Here is a 19982-nt window from a genome sequence, read left to right on the forward strand (position 1 = left end):
AACAGAATAAAGAAAAAAGAGTGAAAAGAAATGAAGGCAGCCTAACAGACTTCTGGGACAACATTAAACACAACAAAATTCGCATTATAGGGGACCCAGAAGGAGAAGAGAGAGAGAAAGGACCAGAGAAAATATGTGAAGAGATTATAGTCGAAAACTTCCCAAACATGGGAAAGGAAATAGCCACCCAGGTCCAGGAGGCGCAGAGAGTCCCATACAGTAAAACCCAAGGAGAAACACGCCGAGACACATAGTAATCAAATAGGCAAAAATTAAAGACGAAACATTATTAAAAGCAGCAAGGGAAAAATGACAAATAATATACAAGGGAACTCCCACAAGACTAACAGCTGATTTCTCAGCAGAAAGTCTACAAGCCAGAGGGAGTGGCATGATATACTTAAAGTGATGAAAGGGAAGAAATTACAACCAAGATTACTCTACCAGGCAAGGATCTCATTCAGATTCGATGGAGAAATCCAAAGCTTTACAGACAAGCAAAAGCTAAGAGAATTCAGCACCACCAAACCAGCTCTACAACAAATGCTAAAGGAACTTCTCTAAGTGGGAAACACAAGAGAAGAAAAGGAACTACGAAAACAAACTCAAAACATTAAGAAAATGGTCATAGGAACATACATATGGATAATTACCCTAAACGTGAATGGGTTAAATTTTCCAACCAAAAGACACAGGCTTGCTGAATGGATACAAAAACAAGACCCATATACATACTGTCTACAAGAGACCCACTTCAGACTTAGGGACACATACAGACTGCAAGTGAGGGGATGGAAAAAGGTATTCCATGCAAATGGAAATCAAAAGAAAGCTGGAGTAGCAATTCTCATAACAGACAAAATAGACTTTAAAACAAAGACTATTACAAGAGACAAAGAAGGACACTACATAATGATAAAGGGATCGATCCAAGAAGAAGATATAACAATTGTAAATATTTATGCACCCAACATAGGAGCACCTCAATACATAAGGCAAATACTAACAGCCATAAAAGGGGAAATCGACAGTAACACATTCATAGTAGGAGACTTTAACACCCCACTTTCACCAATGGACAGATCATCCAAAATGAAAATAAATAAGGAAACACAAGCTTTAAATGATACATTAAACAAGATGGACTTAATTGATATTTATAGGACACTCCATCCAAAAACAACAGACTACACATTTTTCTCAAGTGCTCATGGAACATTCTCCAGGATAGATCATATCTTGGGTCACAAATCAAGCCTTGGTAAATTTAAGAAAATTGAAATTGTATCAACTATCTTTTCCGACCACAATGCTATGAGACTAGATATCAATTACAGGAAAAGATCTGAAAAAATACAAACACATGGAGGCTAAACAATACACTACTTAATAACGAAGTGATCACTGAAGAAATCAAAGAGGAATCAAAAAACACCTAGAAACAAATAACAATGGAGACACGAGAACCCAAAATCTATGGGATGCAGCAAAAGCAGTTCTAAGAGGGAAGTTTATAGCAATACAATCCTACCTTAAGAAAAGGAAACATCTCGAATAAACAACCTAACCTTGCACCTAAAGCAATTAGAGAAAGAACAAAAAAACCCCAAAGTTAGCAGAAGGAAAGAAATCATAAAGATCAGATCAGAAATAAATGAAAAAGAAATGAAGGAAACGATAGCAAAGATCAATAAAACTAAAAGCTGGTTCTTTGAGAAGATAAACAAAATGGATAAACCATTAGCCAGACTCATCAAGAAAAAGAGGGAGAAGACTCAAATCAATAGAATTAGAAATAAACAGGAGAAGTAACAACGGACACTGCATAAGTACAAAGGATCATGAGAGATTACTACAAGCAACTCTATGCCAATAAAATGGACAACCTGGAAGAATTGGACAAATTCTTAGAAATGCACAACCTGCCAAGACTGAATCAGGAAGAAACAGAAAATATGAACACACCAATCACAAGCACTGAAATTGAAACTGTGATTAAAAATCTTCCAACAAACAAAAGCCCGGGACCAGATGACTTCACAGGCGAATTCTATCAAACATTTAGAGAAGAACTAACACCTATCCTTCTCAAACTCTTCCAAAATATAGCAGACGAAAGAACACTCCCAAACTCATTCTACGAGGCCACCATCACCCGGATACCAAAACCAGACAAGGATATCACAAAGAAAGAAAACTACAGGCCAATATCACTGATGAACATAGAGACAAAAATCCTCAACAAAATACTAGCAAACAGAATCCAACAGCACATTAAAAGGATCATACGCCATGATCAAGTGGGGTTTATTCCAGGAATGCAAGGATTCTTCAATATACGCAAATCAATCAACATGATACACCATATGTACAAATTGAAGGAGAAAAACCATATGATCATCTCAATAGATGCAGAGAAAGCTTTCGACAAAATTCAACACCCATTTACGATTAAAACCCTGTAGAAAGTAGGCACAGTGCGAACTTTCCTCAACATAATAAAAGCCATATATTACAAACCCACAGCCAATATCCTCCTCAATGGTGAAAAACTGAAACCATTTCCACTAAGATCAGGAACAAGACAAGGTTGCCCACTCTCACCACTCTTATTAAACATCGTTTTGGAAGTTTTAGCCACAGCAATCAGAGAAGAAAAGGAAATAAAAGGAATCCAAAACGGAAAAGAAGAAGTAAAGCTGTCACTGTTTGCAGATGACATGATCCTATACATAGAGAATCCTAAAGACGCTACCAGAAAACTACTAGAGCTAATCAATGAATTTGGTGAAGTGGCAGGATAGAAAATTAATGCACAGAAATCTCTGGAGTTCCTATATACTAATGATGAAAAATCTGAATGTGAAAACCAGAAAACACTCCCATTTACCATTGCAACAAAAAGAATAAAATATCTAGGAATAAACCTACCTAAGGAGACAAAAGACCTGTATGCAGAAAATTATAAGAAACTGATGAAAGAAATTAAAGATGATACAAATAGATGGAGAGATATACCATGTTCTTGGATTGGAAGAATCAACATTGTGAAAATGACTCTACTACCCAAAGCAATCTATAGATTCAATGCAATCCCTATCAAACTACCACTGGCATTTTTCACAGAACTAGAACAAAAAATTTCGCAGTTTGTATGGAAACACAAAAGACCCCGAATAGTCAAAGCAATCTTGAGAACGAAAAAAGGAGCTGGAGGATTCAGGCTCCCTGACTTCAGACTACACTACAAAGCTACAGTAATCAAGACAGTATGGTACTGGCACAAAAACAGAAAGATCAACGGAACAGGATAGAAAGCCCAGAGACAAACCCACGCACATATGGTCAACTAATCTATATGACAAAGGAGGCAAGGATATACAATGGAGAAAAGACAGTCTCTTCAAAAACTGGTGCTGGGAAAACTGGACAGGTACATGTAAAAGTATGAGATTAGATCACTCCCTAACACCATACACAAAAATAAGCTCAAAATGGATTAAAAACCTAAATGTAAGGTGAGAAACTATCAAACTCTTAGAGGAAAACATAGGCAGAACACTCTAGGACATAAATCACAGCAAGATCCTTTCTGACCCACCTCCTAGAGAAATGGAAATAAAAACAAAAATAAACAAATGGGACCTAATGAAACTTCAAAGCTTTTGCACAGCAAAGGAAAACATAAACAAGACCAAAAGACAACCCTCAGAATGGGAGAAAATATTTGCAAATGAAGCAACTGACAAAGGATTAATCTCCAAAATTTACAAGCAGCTCATGCAGCTCAATAACAAAAAAACAAACAACCCAATCCAAAAATGGGCAGAAGACCTAAATAGACATTTCTCCAAAGAAGATATACAGACTGGCAACAAACACATGAAAGAATGCTCAACATCATTAATCATTAGAGAAATGCAAATCAAAACTACAATGAGATATCACCTCACACCAGTCAGAATGGCCATCATCAAAAACTCTAGAAATAATAAATGCTGGAGAGGGTGTGGAGAAAAGGGAACCCTCTTGCACTGCTGGTGGGAATGTGAATTGGTTCAGCCACTATGGAGAACAGTATGGAGGTTCCTTAAAAAACTACAAATAGAACTACCATATGACCCAGCAATCCCACTACTGGGCATATACCCTGAGAAAACCGAAATTCAAAAAGAGTCATGTACCAAAATGTTCATTGCAGCTCTATTTACAATAGCCCGGAGATGGAAACAACCTAAGTGCCCATCATCGGATGAATGGATAAAGAAGATGTGGCACATATATACAATGGAATATTACTCAGCCATAAAAAGAAACGAAATTGAGCTATTTGTAATGAGGTGGATAGACCTAGAGTCTGTCATACACAGTGAAGTAAGTCAGAAAGAAAAAGACAAATACCGTATGCTAACACATATATATGGAATTTAAGAAAAAAAAATGTCATGAAGAACCTAGGGGTAAGGCAGGAATAAAGACGCAGACCTACTAGAGAACGGACTTGAGGTTATGGGGAGGGGGAAGGGTGAGCTGTGACAGGGCGAGAGAGAGTCACGGACATATACACACTAACAAACGTAGTAAGGTAGATAGCTAGTGGGAAGCAGCCACATGGCACAGGGATATTGGCTCGGTGCTTTGTGACAGCCTGGAGGGGTGGGATAGGGAGGGTGGGAGGGAGGGAGACGCAAGAGGGAGACATATGGGAACATATGTATATGTATAACTGATTCACTTTGTTATAAAGCAGAAACTAACACACCATTGTAAAGCAATTATACCCCAATAAAGATGTTAAAAAAAAAAAAATCTTCCAACAAACAAAAGTCCAGGACCAGATGGCTTCACAGGTGAATTCTATCAAACATTCAGAGAAGAGCTAACACCCATCCTTCTCAAACTCTTGCAAAAATTTGCAGAGAAGGAACATTCCCAAACTCATTCTTGAGGCCACATCACCCTGATACAAAACCAAAGATACTACAAAAAAAGAAAATTACAGGACAATATCACTGATGAATATAGATGCAAAAATCCTGAACAAAATACTAGCAAACAGAATCCAACAGCACATTAAAAGGAGCACACACCATGATCAAGTGGGATTTATCCCAGGGATGCAAGGATTCTTCAATATATGCAAATCAATCAATGTGATACACCATATTAACAAACTGAAGAATAAAAACCATATGATCATCTCAATACATGCAGAAAAAGCTTTTGACAAAGTTCAACACCCATTTATGATAAAAACTCTCCAGAAGTGGGCAAAGAGGGAACCTACCTCAACATAATAAAGGCCATATTCGACAAACCCACAGCAAACATCATTCTCCATGGAGAAAAACTGAAAGCATTTCCTCTAAGATCAGGAACAAGACAAGGATGTCCACTCTCACCACTATTATTCAACATAGTTTTGGAAGTCCTAGCCATGGCAATCAGATAACAAAAGGAAATAAAAGGAATACAAATTGGAAAAGAAGAAGTAAAACTGTCACTGTTTGCAGATGACATGATACTATACATAGAGAATCCTAAAGATGCCACCAAAAAAACTACTAATCAATGAATTTGGTAAAGTTGCAGGATACAAAATTAATGCACAGAAATCTCTTGCATGCCTATATACTAATGATGAAAAATCTGAAAGAGAAATTAAGGAAACACTCCCATTTACCATTGCAACAAAAAGAATAAAACACCTAGGGATAAACCTACCTAGGGAGACAAAAGAACTGTATGCAGAAAACTATAAGACACTGATGAAAGAAATTAAAGATGATACCAACAGATGGAGATATATACCATGTTCCTGTATTAGAAGAATCAAAATTGTGAAAATGACTATACCACCCAAAGCAATCTACAGATTCAATGCTATCCCTATCAAATAACCAATGGCATTTTTTAGGGAACTAGAACAAAAAATCTTAAAATTTGTATGGAGACATAAAAGACCCTGAACAGCCAAAGCAGTCTTGAGGGAAAAAAAACGGAGCTGGAGGAATTAGACTCCCTGACTTGAGACTATACTATAAAGCTACAGTAGTCAGGACAATATGGTAGTGGCACAAAAACAGAAAGATAGATCAACGGAAGAAAATAGACAGCCCAGAGATCAACCCACGCACCTATGGTCAACTAATCTATATGACAAAGGAGGCAAGGATATACAATGGAGAAAAGACAGTCTCTTCAATAAGTGGTGCTGGGAAAACTGGACAGCTACATGTAAAAGAATGAAATTAGAACATTCTCTAACACTATACACAAAAATAAACTCAAAATGGATTCGGGACCTAAATGTAAGACCAGACACTATAAAACTCTTAGAGGAAAACATAGGAAGAACACTCTTTGACATAAATCACAGCAAGATCTTTTTTGATCCACCTCCTAGAGTAATGGAAATAAAAACAAAAATAAACAAATGGGACCTAATGAAAGTTAAAAGCTTTTGCACAGCAAAGGAAACTGTAAACAAGACGAAAAGACAACCCTCAGAATGGGAGAAAATATTTGCAAACAAATCAACAGACAAAAGATTAATCTGCAAAATATATGAACAGGTCATGCAGCTCAATATTAAAGAAATAAACAACCCAATCCAAAAATGGGGAGAAGACCTAAATAGACATTTCTCCAAAGAAGAGATACAGATGGCCAAGAAGCACATGAAAAGCTGCTCAACATCACTAATTATTAGAGAAATGCAAATCAAGACTATAATGAGGTATCACCTCACACCAGTTAGAATGGGCATCATCAGAAAACCTACAAACAACAAATGCTGGAGAGGGTGTGGAGAAAAGGGAACCCTCTTACACTGTTGGTGGGAATGTAAATTGATACAGCCACTATGGAGAACACTATGGAGGTTCCTTAAAAAACTAAAAATAGAATTACCATATGATCCAGCAATTCCACTATTGGGCATGTACCCAGAGAAGACCATAATTCAGAAAGACACATGCACCCCAATGTTCATTGCAGCACTATTTACAATAGCCAGGTCATGGAAGCAACCTAAATGCCCATCGACAGACGAATGGATAAAGAAGTTGTGGTACATGTATACAATGGAACATTACTCAGCCATAAAAAGGAACGAAATTGAGTCATTTGTTGAGATGTGGATGGATCTAGAGACTGTCATACAGAGTGAAGTAAGGCAGAAAGAGAAAAACAAATATCGTATATTAACGCATTTATGTGGAACCTAGAAAAATGGTACAGATGAACCGGTGTGCAGGGCAGAAGTTGAGACACAGATGTAGAGAACATATGGACATTCTCAAGCGTGTGGACACCAAGGGGGGTAAGCCGCGGGGGAGTGGGGATGGTGGTGTGCTGAATTGGGCGATTGGGATTGACATGTATACACTGATGTGTATAAAACTGATGACTAATAAGAACCTGCTGTATAAAAAAATAAAATTTAAAAAAAATTTTAAAAAGCTTTAACTTGATGTAAATTATGACAAAAAGATGTAATCACTACAGAAACACCAAAAAATAACCAAAAACTTAGACTAAATGTCAGAATACTTAAAATTTACACTAAAAAATATTTGTGTAATACAAAGGAAAGCAGTATAAGAAGAATAGAAATCAAGAGATGAAAAAAAAGAAATTACACCTGAAACTAATATGTTAAAATACATTACATGTCAATTATTCCTCAATTTAAAAAAAAAGACAGCAAGATGAGACAAATAGAAAACACAGAGCAAAATGGCAGACCTAAATCCACAATGGATAATTACATTAAATGTGAATTAATTAAACACTCTAATCAAAAAGCAGGGATTTTTTACACTAGATTAAAAAGTATAAACAAGACCTGACCTACATACTTTAAATATCCAACAAACGCACTTTATATTCCAAGATTCAAATGAACTAAAAGTTTTACTTATGGAAAATATATACTATCCATGCAATAAAACATGAGAGTACGAGAGTGGCTATATATTATTATCAGACAAAACAGACTTAAGGTAAAGGATATTTCTAGAAACAAAGAGAGACAGTTCATATATATACTAATATGTATAAAATGGATAACTAATAAGAACCTGCTGTATAAAAAAATAAATAAAATTCAAAAAAAAGAGAGTTCATACAGAAAAGGGTACCTACAGCTGGAAAAAAGAACATTTAGAAATGTTATACAACAAAGAGCAGAATCACAAAATAAATGAAACAAAAGCTAACAGAAAGGAAAGAACAAAAACAATCAACAGTTATAGAGATTTCAAACTCCTAAGAATAACTGACAAAACATCTCTGTAGAAAATTCATACAGATATAGATTATTTGAATAACACTATCAATCAACTTGACCAAATTTACATCTATAGAACATTCCACCCCCAAAACAGCAGAATACACGTTCTCTTCAAATGCACATGGTATATTCTCAAGGACAGATCATATGCTGGGCAATGAAATGAACCTCAATAAATTTAAAAGCATTCTAATCATACAAAGTATGTTCTATGATTACAATGTAATTTAACCACAAATAAATTACAGAAAGATAAATAACCCATTGATCAAAGAGGAAAACACAAGGGAAATTAGAAAATATTTTTAAATGAAAATGAAGATACAATATATCAAAATTTGTGACATAGCTAATGATCTAGGTTTCTACCTTATGAAACTACAAAAGAGAGCTAATAAAACTGAAAGCATGCAGAAGTAAATAAAATAGCAGAAATAAAGGAAATTGAATATAGAAAAACAATAAAGTCAATGACCCCAAAAGAAACCAATGAAACTAATAAAAAGATTAATAAAATTGAAAGCTTCGTGCCAGACCACTCCAGAAAAAAGAGATTAAGACACAAATTATCAATGGCAGGAATGTAAGAGGGGCTTGCTCTACACTTCTTACAAACAATAAAAGGACAGTAAGGAGACACTGTGAACAACTTGATGTCAATAAATTTGATAATTTAGATAAATAGACAAATCCTTAAAAGGCAAATGACAAACGCTCATATAAGAAAGAGATAACCAGGACTTCCCTGGTGGCGCAGTGGTTAAGAATCCGCCTGCCAATGCAGGGGATATGGGTTCAAGCCCTGGTCTGGGAAGATCCCACATACCGCAGAGCAACTAAGCCCGTGCGCCACAACTGAGCCTGCGCTCTAGAGCTTGTGAGCCACAACTACTGAGTCCACGTGCCACAACTACTGAAGCCTGTGTGCCTAGAGCTGTGCTCTGCAACAAGAGAAGCCAACACAATGAGAAGCCCGTGCACCACAGTGAACAGCAGCCCCCACTCACCGCAACTAGAGAAAGCCTGCGCACAGCAACAAACACCCAATGCAGCCAAAACCAAATAAATAAATTTAAAAAAAAAAGAAAGGAATAACCTGATAATCCTACATCCATTTTTTAAAAAAACATTCCTACAAAGAAAACTCCAAGTCTAAATGTATTTACTGGCAAATTCTATCAAACCTTAATACCAAACACTGATACCAAATCTAGGCAACAACTTTAAAAGAAAACTATAGACAAATAACACTCATGAACACAGAAGAAAAAATCATTAACAAAACATTAGCAAATTGAATCCACTTAATATAAAAAGATTTTATATACCATGACCAAGTGGAGTTTATTCCCAGGAATGAAAAGTTGCTTTAATATTCCAAAATTAAAGGCATACATTGTATTGAGAGAATAAAGAAGGAAAACAATATGACCTTCTCAACAGCCATAGAAAAAGCATCTGACAAACCACACACTTTCGACAAAAATCTAATAAAGGACATCTACAGAAAACACATAGGTAATATATTTAATGGTGAAACACTGAATGCTTTCTACCTAAGGTCAGGAATAAGACAAGCATTATCTGCTCTCCCCACTTCTTTCAACATTGTATTAGCAGTCTTAGCCAGTATAATACAGCAAGGAAAAGAAATAAAAGGCAATATAGAAGGGAAAAAAAGAAGTATAACTCTCTTTATTCACAGACAGTATGAAGAGGAACAGAGAAAATCTTGAAGAACCTATAAAAGAAGTTACTCCAACTAATAAGTTACATTAACAAGGTTATAGGATAAAAGGCCAAATAAAACCATATAAAAAAACCAACTTTTTGTTTGTTTGGTTTATTTCTAAACATAACAACTAGAAATCAATTTAAAAATTTTTTAAAAACCCTTTCGTAATAGCATCAAGAAATATTAAAGGGTTTCCCTGGTGGCACAGTGGTTGAGAGTCCACCTGCCGATGCAGGGGACACGGGTTCATGCTCCAGTCCAGGAAGATCCCACATGCCGCAGAGCGGCTGGGCCCGTGAGCCATGGGCGCTGAGCCTGCGCGTCCGGAGCCTGTGCTCCGCAATGGGAGAGGCCACAACAGTGAGAGGCCCCGCGTACAGCAAAAAAAAAAAAAAAAGAAATATTAAAAACTCAGTGATATATTTAACAAAATGTGTGCACGACATGGACACCAAAATCTAAAAACTATTGCTAAGAGAAACTAAAGAACATCAAATAAATGGAAAGATATACCATACTCATGGATTAGAGGACTTAATATCAAAATGGCAGTTCTTCACAAACTGATCAACAAATTAGAAGCAATCTCTATCAAAATAAGCTTTCTCTTCTCCAGCCAAGCCACTAATTATCCCTTCCAACCCAACTCCTCCACTGTACATTCTGGAATTCCAATTCTATGGTTAAAATCCTCTGTATTTCCCTGTGTCTTCAAACTCTTCACTGAAACTTCACATCTCCTAGTTATTAAACTAAAGAGCCTTTCCCTAGGACACTGCTTGGCCCTGTATTACTATCAAAGCAGAGAATGAGATATCTACATCCCACACCTTAAGAGTCCAGTGTTGGTCTTGATTATCTTCATCACTCCTCAAAGCCATTTCTGGACCATTCTTTCCCTCTTATAAAAAATGCTTGCTTACCTATGCTCAAATCAACAATACCACCTTCCACTATCTACTTCTCAACCAGTTAGCACTTAAGTCACTTTCCCCCCTTCATTAAGACTTTACACCCATATCAGTCCTCATATCATCACCTCAGAGCTTGCCATTCAACAGCCTGTCTATTCTTTGGCCTTGTTATCAACAGGGAGATTCTATTCCATTGTCAACATTGTTTAATGTAAGTCTTCCCTGCTAGACTAAGCTCCATGAAGATAGAAACCAGAGCTGTCTTGTTCACTGCTGAATGCCAAACACATAGCATAATGCATATTCTTAAATAAGGTGTTTTTCATCCCCACTAAATGCAAATACCGATGGGTACTAGCAGGCCTCCGTGACTTACAAAAGAACTAACAAGGATAATAAAGTGTCTGGGAATCATATATTAAAAAAAAAAAAAATCAGAGGATGTTTTTCTGAGAGAAAGTATTTGTTGGATGAATAAATAAAGGAAAATGGTAACAGCTATCTTAAAATACAAGAAGGTCAAACATATAGAAAAGATTGACAATTCTGAGACTTGGGATGAGGAATTGGCTCTGCTACTAATTAGTGGCTTTATTTAATGTTATTGGCCCTCTGTCTGCTCATCTATAAATTAAAGGCATTAGACCTTCTGGGTTCCAAACATTCTCTTTCATTCATGTCTAACAGTGCTCCTGATGTAGAAAGTAGCCCAACAAGTGTGTTATAAGAAAGCAACCTGAGGACCTAGAGCTATCAAAATATGAATGAAGTTACCTTACAAAAAAATACTCCAGGAATACTAAGAGATCTAGCAGAGCTTCATACCTGGTTGGACTAGATCAGAAGTAAGCAAACTATAACCCACAGGGCAGCCACTGTTTATGTAATAAATAAAGTTTCACTGGGACACAGCTACACACACTTGTTCAAGGACTGTCTGTGACTGCTTTTTCCTGCTACAAAGGCAGAGTTGGATACTAGTCAACATACGGTCCACAAAGCCTAAAATATTTATTATCTGGCACCTTAAGAAAACGTTTGCTGACCCTGGTCTGTATGATCTAAAAGGTTCATTTTATATTATTATACACTGAAGATGAAAAGAGTTGCATTAAAATGCTCTTAAATGGAGTATAGGGATAAAACAGGAAAAAACAGTAAGTAGAGAAAATAGATCAAACATGATCTCAGTTCACCTCCTGGTGATTACACTAGCTTCTCTCTGAATTAGTGGATGACTCATCTTCCAATCACTGAAACCTTCTATTCCAAGAATATACAAGATAAAACAAGCATTAAAAATTTAACACGCACCTGCCCTCCTTCACTTTTTGTGCATTCCCTCGACATATGTAGTTTTCAATGTAGCCATCACTGCAGTTGATTTTTGACCAGTCTGGGTCACAAACATCCAAGAAGTGAGGCCGCAGTCTGCCTATCGAATACTTGGCAATATCAGTCAGGGACTGACTAGCAGCTGCACCAAATAAAAATGTTCCAATGGCTTTGTAAATAGTGGCTATGTAGTTATTCCTGATAAAGGAATTCGAGTGCAAGAGGTTAAAGTAAACAGATAGGGTTTCTCCAACAATCATCTGAAAAAAAAAAAAACAGAAAAATAATGTTAAAGCAGCAACCAGGCACTTTAAACAAAGTAAAAAATAGAAAAGAAAATGGTAAATCACAATAAAATATTTGTTTTAAAAATACCTCCCCCTTTTTTCCTTTTCAAATGGAGAACAGGATATCTAATTCTAGACCACAAAAAAAGGTGTCAGAGCAATTGATACTTTGCTTACAGAGCAATGGCAAAGCCAAAATAATTTCAAAGTCTACCTTGAAACAATAAAACCTTATTTCTTTACTTGTATTCAAATAAACTAAGCCTTAATAAGTAGACAATGATGTATCATGGAGGATAAAAAACATGGTTTTTCAAAGAATACAAACTTCCCAATTAGAATATCCCTTACATAAGTACTTTTATCTGACAGAGTCTGCATTTGCATCAAACATTCCTTTGAATCAAAAATATTCATCATGTTAAAAAGGGTAAAACAGTCCCACAGAGAGGAAAAAGCCAATATAATAAAAGCAGGGATCAAACACAGAGGCCAAAGGGTACAGAGGGCAGAGATCAGCTGTCAAGGCCTCCCAGTCCTGCCTCTCCCGGAGACATTTAGGGCTGGATTCCTTAACAAGTCTCATTAAAAGACCAAACACACACTTGATGCTCTCCTTCTCCAACACAACATTTCAAGTGATTCCTTCCTCTTTTAATTTTCACTGACTTTTGTAAAATGGGAGTCAGAGACTTCCCAGATTCTATTAGAGTGTGTGTGTGAGCACGCACCAGTGTAATTAAAGGCATAAAAAGGTTTTCAAATACGTCCCAAGTTCACAGGCCAATATCCTGAGAAATTTGAAAAAATACTGAATGGCAACATTACAAAAAATTTAAATTGCTGATAAAATAAACCACACTCTAGCTACCTGAGACCAAAATAAACACTTAAAAAAAATTCTGCTTGCTAATTTATGTTGGGGGTGGATATAAATCACAAAGTTTCACTTAAGAGTTTCACTGCTTCGTCTTAAATTTACATAAACAATTTTACAAAGCATTCAAACATTTCTATTAGTGACGACTAATTATCTTCAGGGTGAGCCTTACCACAGATGAAATAAATGGTTGCCTCCTGAAAGGGATTTCAAGAACCTGATATCAAAAATTTTTTCCTCATCTGGCTCAAAGGCTCCTAGAATTCCATAATTAGAATGTCATAACTTTGACAACTAGACTATGAACTCTACAAAAGCAAGAATGAATTTTTAGTTCAACAGAAAGCTAGTACCACCATAGTGACCTAAAACAGAGCTGGTGGTCAGTAAATTTCAATTCGCCTCTTGGGGAAAAGGTAAACACCCTTAATTTAAGCATGTTAAACCCCACAGAAATATATTCCTCATTATAATCCTTAATGTGAATGACTTAATCAAACCTTTGCTGAGAACAGGCCTCACAGGAGAGGAAAACCACACGCACTTCTGGGGATACCATACCTCCCCAACTGTGCTTAGGGTTCTCCCCGGCGATTGCCCTAGAGGCCTTGAATTAAAGTATATTACAGTCTCCTCAGGCTGTTAAGGTGTTCCAGCAACTGCCTTGATAGATTAGCAGCAAGAAAGGATATCTCTAATGTTTTGTTATGGAGTTGATCTTTGATAATTTGAAATATATACCAAATATATTAGTCAACCACAATTTGAGCAGTCAAAACTTCCACTTCTCAGCTATCAGCTCTTCTTGTGTAAGCACTCAACTACTTTCCAAAAACAAGTACTGGTCTCTGTGAGTCTTCCTAGTCTTAATGATCATTGTTTAGGGCCACCCAAACCCTGGTTCCTGCCACTGATGATCAAAAATATGTTCACTAGGAACATTCAGAGCACTGGGCACAGATTAAAAGTTGGTCTACAGAAGTGGTATATGCTGAAACTTAGCCCTTAATTCTGGGAAAGGGTGTGAGGGGTTCTAAAGCCAACAAATGCTAGGTCGACTTACATCATTTTTTTATTATATAAAAAATAGACAGTAGAGATGTCCTAAATTAATTCTTCTAAATTAAATGCAGGGATGTGTCTGTGCATTGCACTACACATGCAAGACACATTTTCATTTCATTTTAATACCTTATCTTGCCCTTTGAGCCATTTATACCAACTCAGCCTCTGGTGAAGTCCACGCTTAAATTAACTGTGCCCTAATCTTAGAGCTGAGATTACTGGTCACGCATTATTTACTACTCCAAATAAAGACAAGATAAATTATTAAAGAACTAAAGATGATGTTTGGGGAGTAAAACAGAATACTTTGAAGATCAAAGCTAATAATTATCTAAATCAGCGTGATTCAACCATTTAAAACCTATGTACCAGAGTATTTTCTCACCATCTTCTTTATATCTCCACCAACCAAGATAATTTTATACATCTCTACACTGTCACTACAGTTATGTGTCTTCCACTCAGGACCCACCTTCCCAAAGAACAGTCTAAAATCATTGGCGTACTTCCACTCCTTCCTAAATATGTCTAAATACCTCCATTCCCTTTATTCTACTGAATATCTCTCCAAAAAAGTCAAAACAGATTTTTATCAACCCAAATCTTAACTTCTCAGTAGTATAAAACATCACTGACTATTTTGCCCTTATTGAAATTCTCCCTTGGCTTCTGAGAAACTATATTAATTCTGATTCTCTATCGGGCTCCCTCAATCACTCATGTATGTGTGGATCATTTGCAAGTCAAATCAAAGGCCTGGTATGAAGTCCCAATCACAGTCCTGATTTTTTTTTTAAAAGAAATAATTTACTTTCTAGAAATTAAATTAAACATATACAAGTCTAACCAAGTGCTGCCTGAAAGAAGCTGAGTTAGTGAATAAACTGAAATCATTTTAAATTAGTATATAAAACCACTGCCCTAAGCAGTGTTTGTCTCTGTTGATACAGTTGATATGAAAAAAGTACTTTTACAGCACCTTTAAACAGTCTGCTCTTTTTAAGGAAAACTACACTCAACTTACTTGCTGTTTTACAAAGATAACTTTCTCACAGGTGATGGTGAAATAATTAAAACTTCCAAGTTAATAAAATACAAATAACAAGTTTTGCTAACTGAGTGTCTGTCACGTTCTGCGCTAGCTGTGCAGGCTACACAGCACCCTGTCCTGTTGCAGGCCTCTGGTCTGTAGCAGATTTCTGTAGTTTTGCTTATGCAGCATCCTTCTTACTGAGATACAAACAAAAGTAGAATTGAAAGACAAGTACATTTGTAGCAGTGTTTGAGTACTTGAATCTTGTCTGAAATCAGCTACTATTTGCAGAAGAGTCCTACTAAAATTTTTATATTTAAAGAGCTATTCTCTCGGAAACACATACTTTATTTTTATTTATTTATTTATTTATTTAGGCTGCATCGGGTCTTCATTGCTGTGCACCAGCTTTCTCTAGTTGTGGCGAGCGGGGGCTACTCTTCATTGTGGTGCGTGGGCTTCTCATTGCAGTGGCTTCTCTTGTTGCAGATCATGGGCTCTAGGCACACGGGCTTCAGTAGTTGTGGCACTCAGGCTCAGTAGCTGTGGCTCGCGGGTTCTAGAGCGCAGGTTCAGTAGTTGTGGCGCACGGGCTTAGTTGCTCCGCGGCATGTGGGATCTTCCTGGACCAGGGCTCGAACCCGTGTCACCTGCACAGGCAGGCGGATTCTTAACTACTGCGCCACTAGGGAAGTCCCAGAAACATATACTTTAAAAAAAAGACCCTGATACTCATACTCCCTCTTTAATGGAAGGATCATAGGCTTGGCTTGCTTTCTTTTAATAGTAAAAACTCAGTGTAAAGATCTGTCTAGATTAAACAAACCACTGATTTCTTAAAACTTCACTATACTGTAGGAGAGTCACCAACATTACGGCAAAATCTCTCAAGTTTCATTCCAGCACCTAGGACATGTCAGGGTCCATGGCAACAGTGAGGATACCAAGATGAACAAGGCACCACCTCTACCTTCAAGGAGCTCAGAGTCTTGCAAAACAAACATTTGTATAGCAGAGGTTTTCTTTTATTAATTATACACCACAAATTATGAGTTGATTAACTTTTAGTGCTAACAAGGAGCTGTGATCATTCTGCAATAAGACATTAAATTTCTAAATCAAGAAGATTTGTTTTTTTTTTAATAAACTCCAGAACAGACAAGCTAGATATGCTATTATCTTTTTGGTCTATCTCCTGGATGAGACCATATTTTCTGCTTGTAACACAAATCTTATTTCTAAAGTTACAAGTTATGGAGCATAAAACTAATTAAAGTCATAGAATCCGAGTCAAGCGATTATAAAAATCATGTAGTCTAATTACTTGATATCTTCTCCCCAGAGCACATTCCCTAAGCATTCCCACCTGAAATCCTAGAAAACAATAATTACTACAGTGTTTTAGTACCAGTAAAAATTCTTTGTCGTGTTCACTTCTAATTATATATAGAATTCAGGCTCTTCTATTTCTGCCGTTATCTAAAAATTCTTTAAAGTAAACTAAACATGGGTTAAATGAAGTCTTAACACCTGTTAAGACTTTTCGAGAACTCAGTAACTAGAAAGTCAGTTCATATGCACAGTCTCAATAAATTATAAAATAATATCCTAGGTAAAAAGTATGCTAGAAATACACTGATACAATAGTCATCTATTGCCTTATTACTGAAACAATAGCAAATTAGAGCTCTAAAAAAAATCACAGTGACTTAGAAAGATTAGCATAAAACCTACACATGTTCAGTAAGGTTCTTCTGATTATACATTGTTGCTCTTTTGGCCCCACTTAAAATAGCTGAGATTATTTTGATCAAATAACATTAAAGGTTAAAAAAACACATTGTTTTAGAGGGTTATACATTCAATCATTAACAGGTTAACACAAAACTAAGCCAATTGCCCAAAAGTGATAAACTTGGAAAAGTGGATTTAACTTACAACGATAATACTGAATGGAATGATTATTCCACCTAATAACGGATAAGGTATGGTGTCTTCTTTGTAAGGGTACTTGATGGACTCATCATTACAGAATAATCCTCGTTGGAAAGGGGTATGCCTTGAAGTAAGAATTGCAAAAGGCAATCCAGCTAGCAAAAGGAATAAATGAAAATATCATTAAAAAGGAATATCAAAACTAATTAATGGTGATAATTATCCCAGAGATGTTTAAAAATACATTTGCCACAAAAATAATAAGAGCACATGGAAAAAGGAAATGCAGCAACACATGCAACAGAAGTTAGAAAAATTATAGTTTAGGGTACAGATCTTTTCTCTACAGGAAACAATGCCTCCAAATCCTCTATCAACCAATTTAACCAAGAGCAACTTCTTCCCTTTGTTTCTGCCCAAATACACTAAACTGATTTTAGGGGAAAAAAAAATCTCTTCTCATGCTCTTGTTGTCATTTAATCATAGGGTTTTCAACACTATTTTCAAACCACTTTGTCAGGAGCTTTACTTCCAAGAGGTTGCAAACAGCATTTTGACATTCCCCATTTTATCTTGACATTACTACCATATTTGGTCAGGTCACAGTCACTGGCTAAGCTATCAGAGTATCTAAATAAAGTTTATCCACTCATTTCTGTACTGTCTACAGCAAGTTTAGAGCTGCTATGAAAAGGAATCTAAACTTAAACCAAGCTTCTTAAGAAAAGATGGACAACAGAGTCAAGCACAAAAGCACCTAAAAGAGCTCTCTCTTTTTTCATCATCAATGTTTTCCCTAAAGATCACGTCTCACACTCATCTCCTCATCTCAAAATGTCTAAACTTTTGTCTAAATGTGAACTTTAAGAATTCAGTCCTCCTTTACTTCATCACTGCACCCAGCATCCTGATTAATACTAACCAGGACTGCTTTCTAAGAGATAGAGTTTAGCAGAAACCCTCAACATGAGTTCTGCTTCAAGACTTTTCCAGATATGGATGATTCCCTAAGTGACCCATTCTCCCAGCAGTAATACCATAATAACCACTAAGCTAACATACTCACTGTATATTCAGGTTTTCTTTCCATGAAGCTCCAAGTCTTGATGACCATTTACAGTTTCTCATCAACTCTGCTAAGCCCTAAAGGCTCAATGACAACCAAGCTTCTGCCACTCTGCCTGATGCATAGACTACAAGTATCAAATGTGTTCAATCTACAAGGGCCAAATGAAAAGGAGAAGCCCATTACTGGTTCTTTTTATTTACCTTCCTGTTTTTCATTTAGACTCTGAATACATAAACCAAAGTTTATTTTTTTGTGTTAACCAATTAGCCAAGCTGTTAAACCATTAGAAGTCTTTATGATGCAAGCAGTGGCCAAGATGGCAGAGAAGGAAGACCCTGAGCTCACCTCCTTCAACAGGCACAGCAAAATCATGATTATTTACAGAGCAACTATCCATAAGAGTGACCTGAAGATTAGCAGAAAAGATCTTCTACAGCTAAAGCTATAAAGAAGAAACCACAACAAGACAAGTAGAAAGGGTGAAGATGCAGTATCGTCATCACCCATATTCCCAGTGTAGGCAACCCACAAATGGGAGAATAATTACAATTGCAGAGGTTCTCCCCAAGGAGCGAAAGGTCCTAGCTCCACATCAGGCTCCTCAACCCAGGGGTGTACACAAGTAATATGAACCTCCAGACCGTTTGGCTCTGAAAGCCAGTAGGGCTTACTTCTGGGAGAGCCAGAGGGCTGTGGGAAATAAAGACTCCACTCTTAAGAGAGCACAAACAAAATCTCATATGTTTCAAGACCCAGGGCAGAAGCAGTTATTTGAATGGAGCTTGGGTAGGACGCACTTGCTGATCTTGGAGAGACTCCCAGGAGGCAGAAGGCAACTGAAACTCTCTCTGGGAACAACGACACTGGCAGCGGCCATTTTTGGGAAGCTCATCCCACCACCAGGACACTGGTGCTAAGTGCCACTTTAGAATCCTCCCTCTAGCCAGTCAGTGGCAGACCAGCCCTGCCCACCAGACAGCACCAGCCCTGGGATGCCCCAAGCCAGGCAGCTAGGTGGGCAGGAACACAGACCTACCCACCAGCAGGTTGATTGCTGTAGAACCCCCTGAGCCCCCAGCCATCCCAGTACGTGACACCACCCACCATAGGACCCAGGACCCGGACCCACCTACAAGTGGGCCACCACCAGCACTGGGACCCCCGGGAACCACTCACATACACACACACACACACACACACACACACACACACACACACAGCTAGTCGTCTGACCCAGCCCCACCCACCAGTGGGCCAGCACTAGCCCCAGTCCCGGCCTCACACACCAGGGGTCTGGCACCAGCCCTGAGATCTGATGGGCCCCAGCCCCACCCACCTGTGGCAGACACCACCCCCAAAACCCCCAAGGCCCTGCAGCCACAAACTCTGGGCCCAGGCACTGCCCACAGAAGGCCAACACCAGCTCCAGAAC

The 19982-nt window shown here is 37.4% G+C and overlaps 1 protein-coding gene across 2 annotated transcripts in view; it reads right to left on the reverse strand.

Moving 5' to 3' along the window:
* PLPP1 (phospholipid phosphatase 1) overlaps positions 1-19982 on the reverse strand; it is a 118873-nt gene that overhangs the window by 30297 nt on the left and 68594 nt on the right. Inside the window, exons 2-3 of one of the 2 annotated variants that reach the window (XM_079918330.1) lie at positions 17484-17635; positions 12260-12540 (exon numbers count right to left, since the gene is read on the reverse strand). In XM_079918330.1, coding sequence (XP_079774456.1) covers positions 12260-12540; positions 17484-17635 — 433 coding nt within the window. The remainder of the gene's footprint in view (positions 1-12259; positions 12541-17483; positions 17636-19982) is intronic. The other variant, XM_079918329.1, reaches the window with a different exon arrangement.

Source organism: Stenella coeruleoalba, assembly GCF_951394435.1.
Source record: "Stenella coeruleoalba genome assembly, chromosome: 3".
NCBI lineage: Eukaryota > Metazoa > Chordata > Mammalia > Artiodactyla > Delphinidae > Stenella > Stenella coeruleoalba.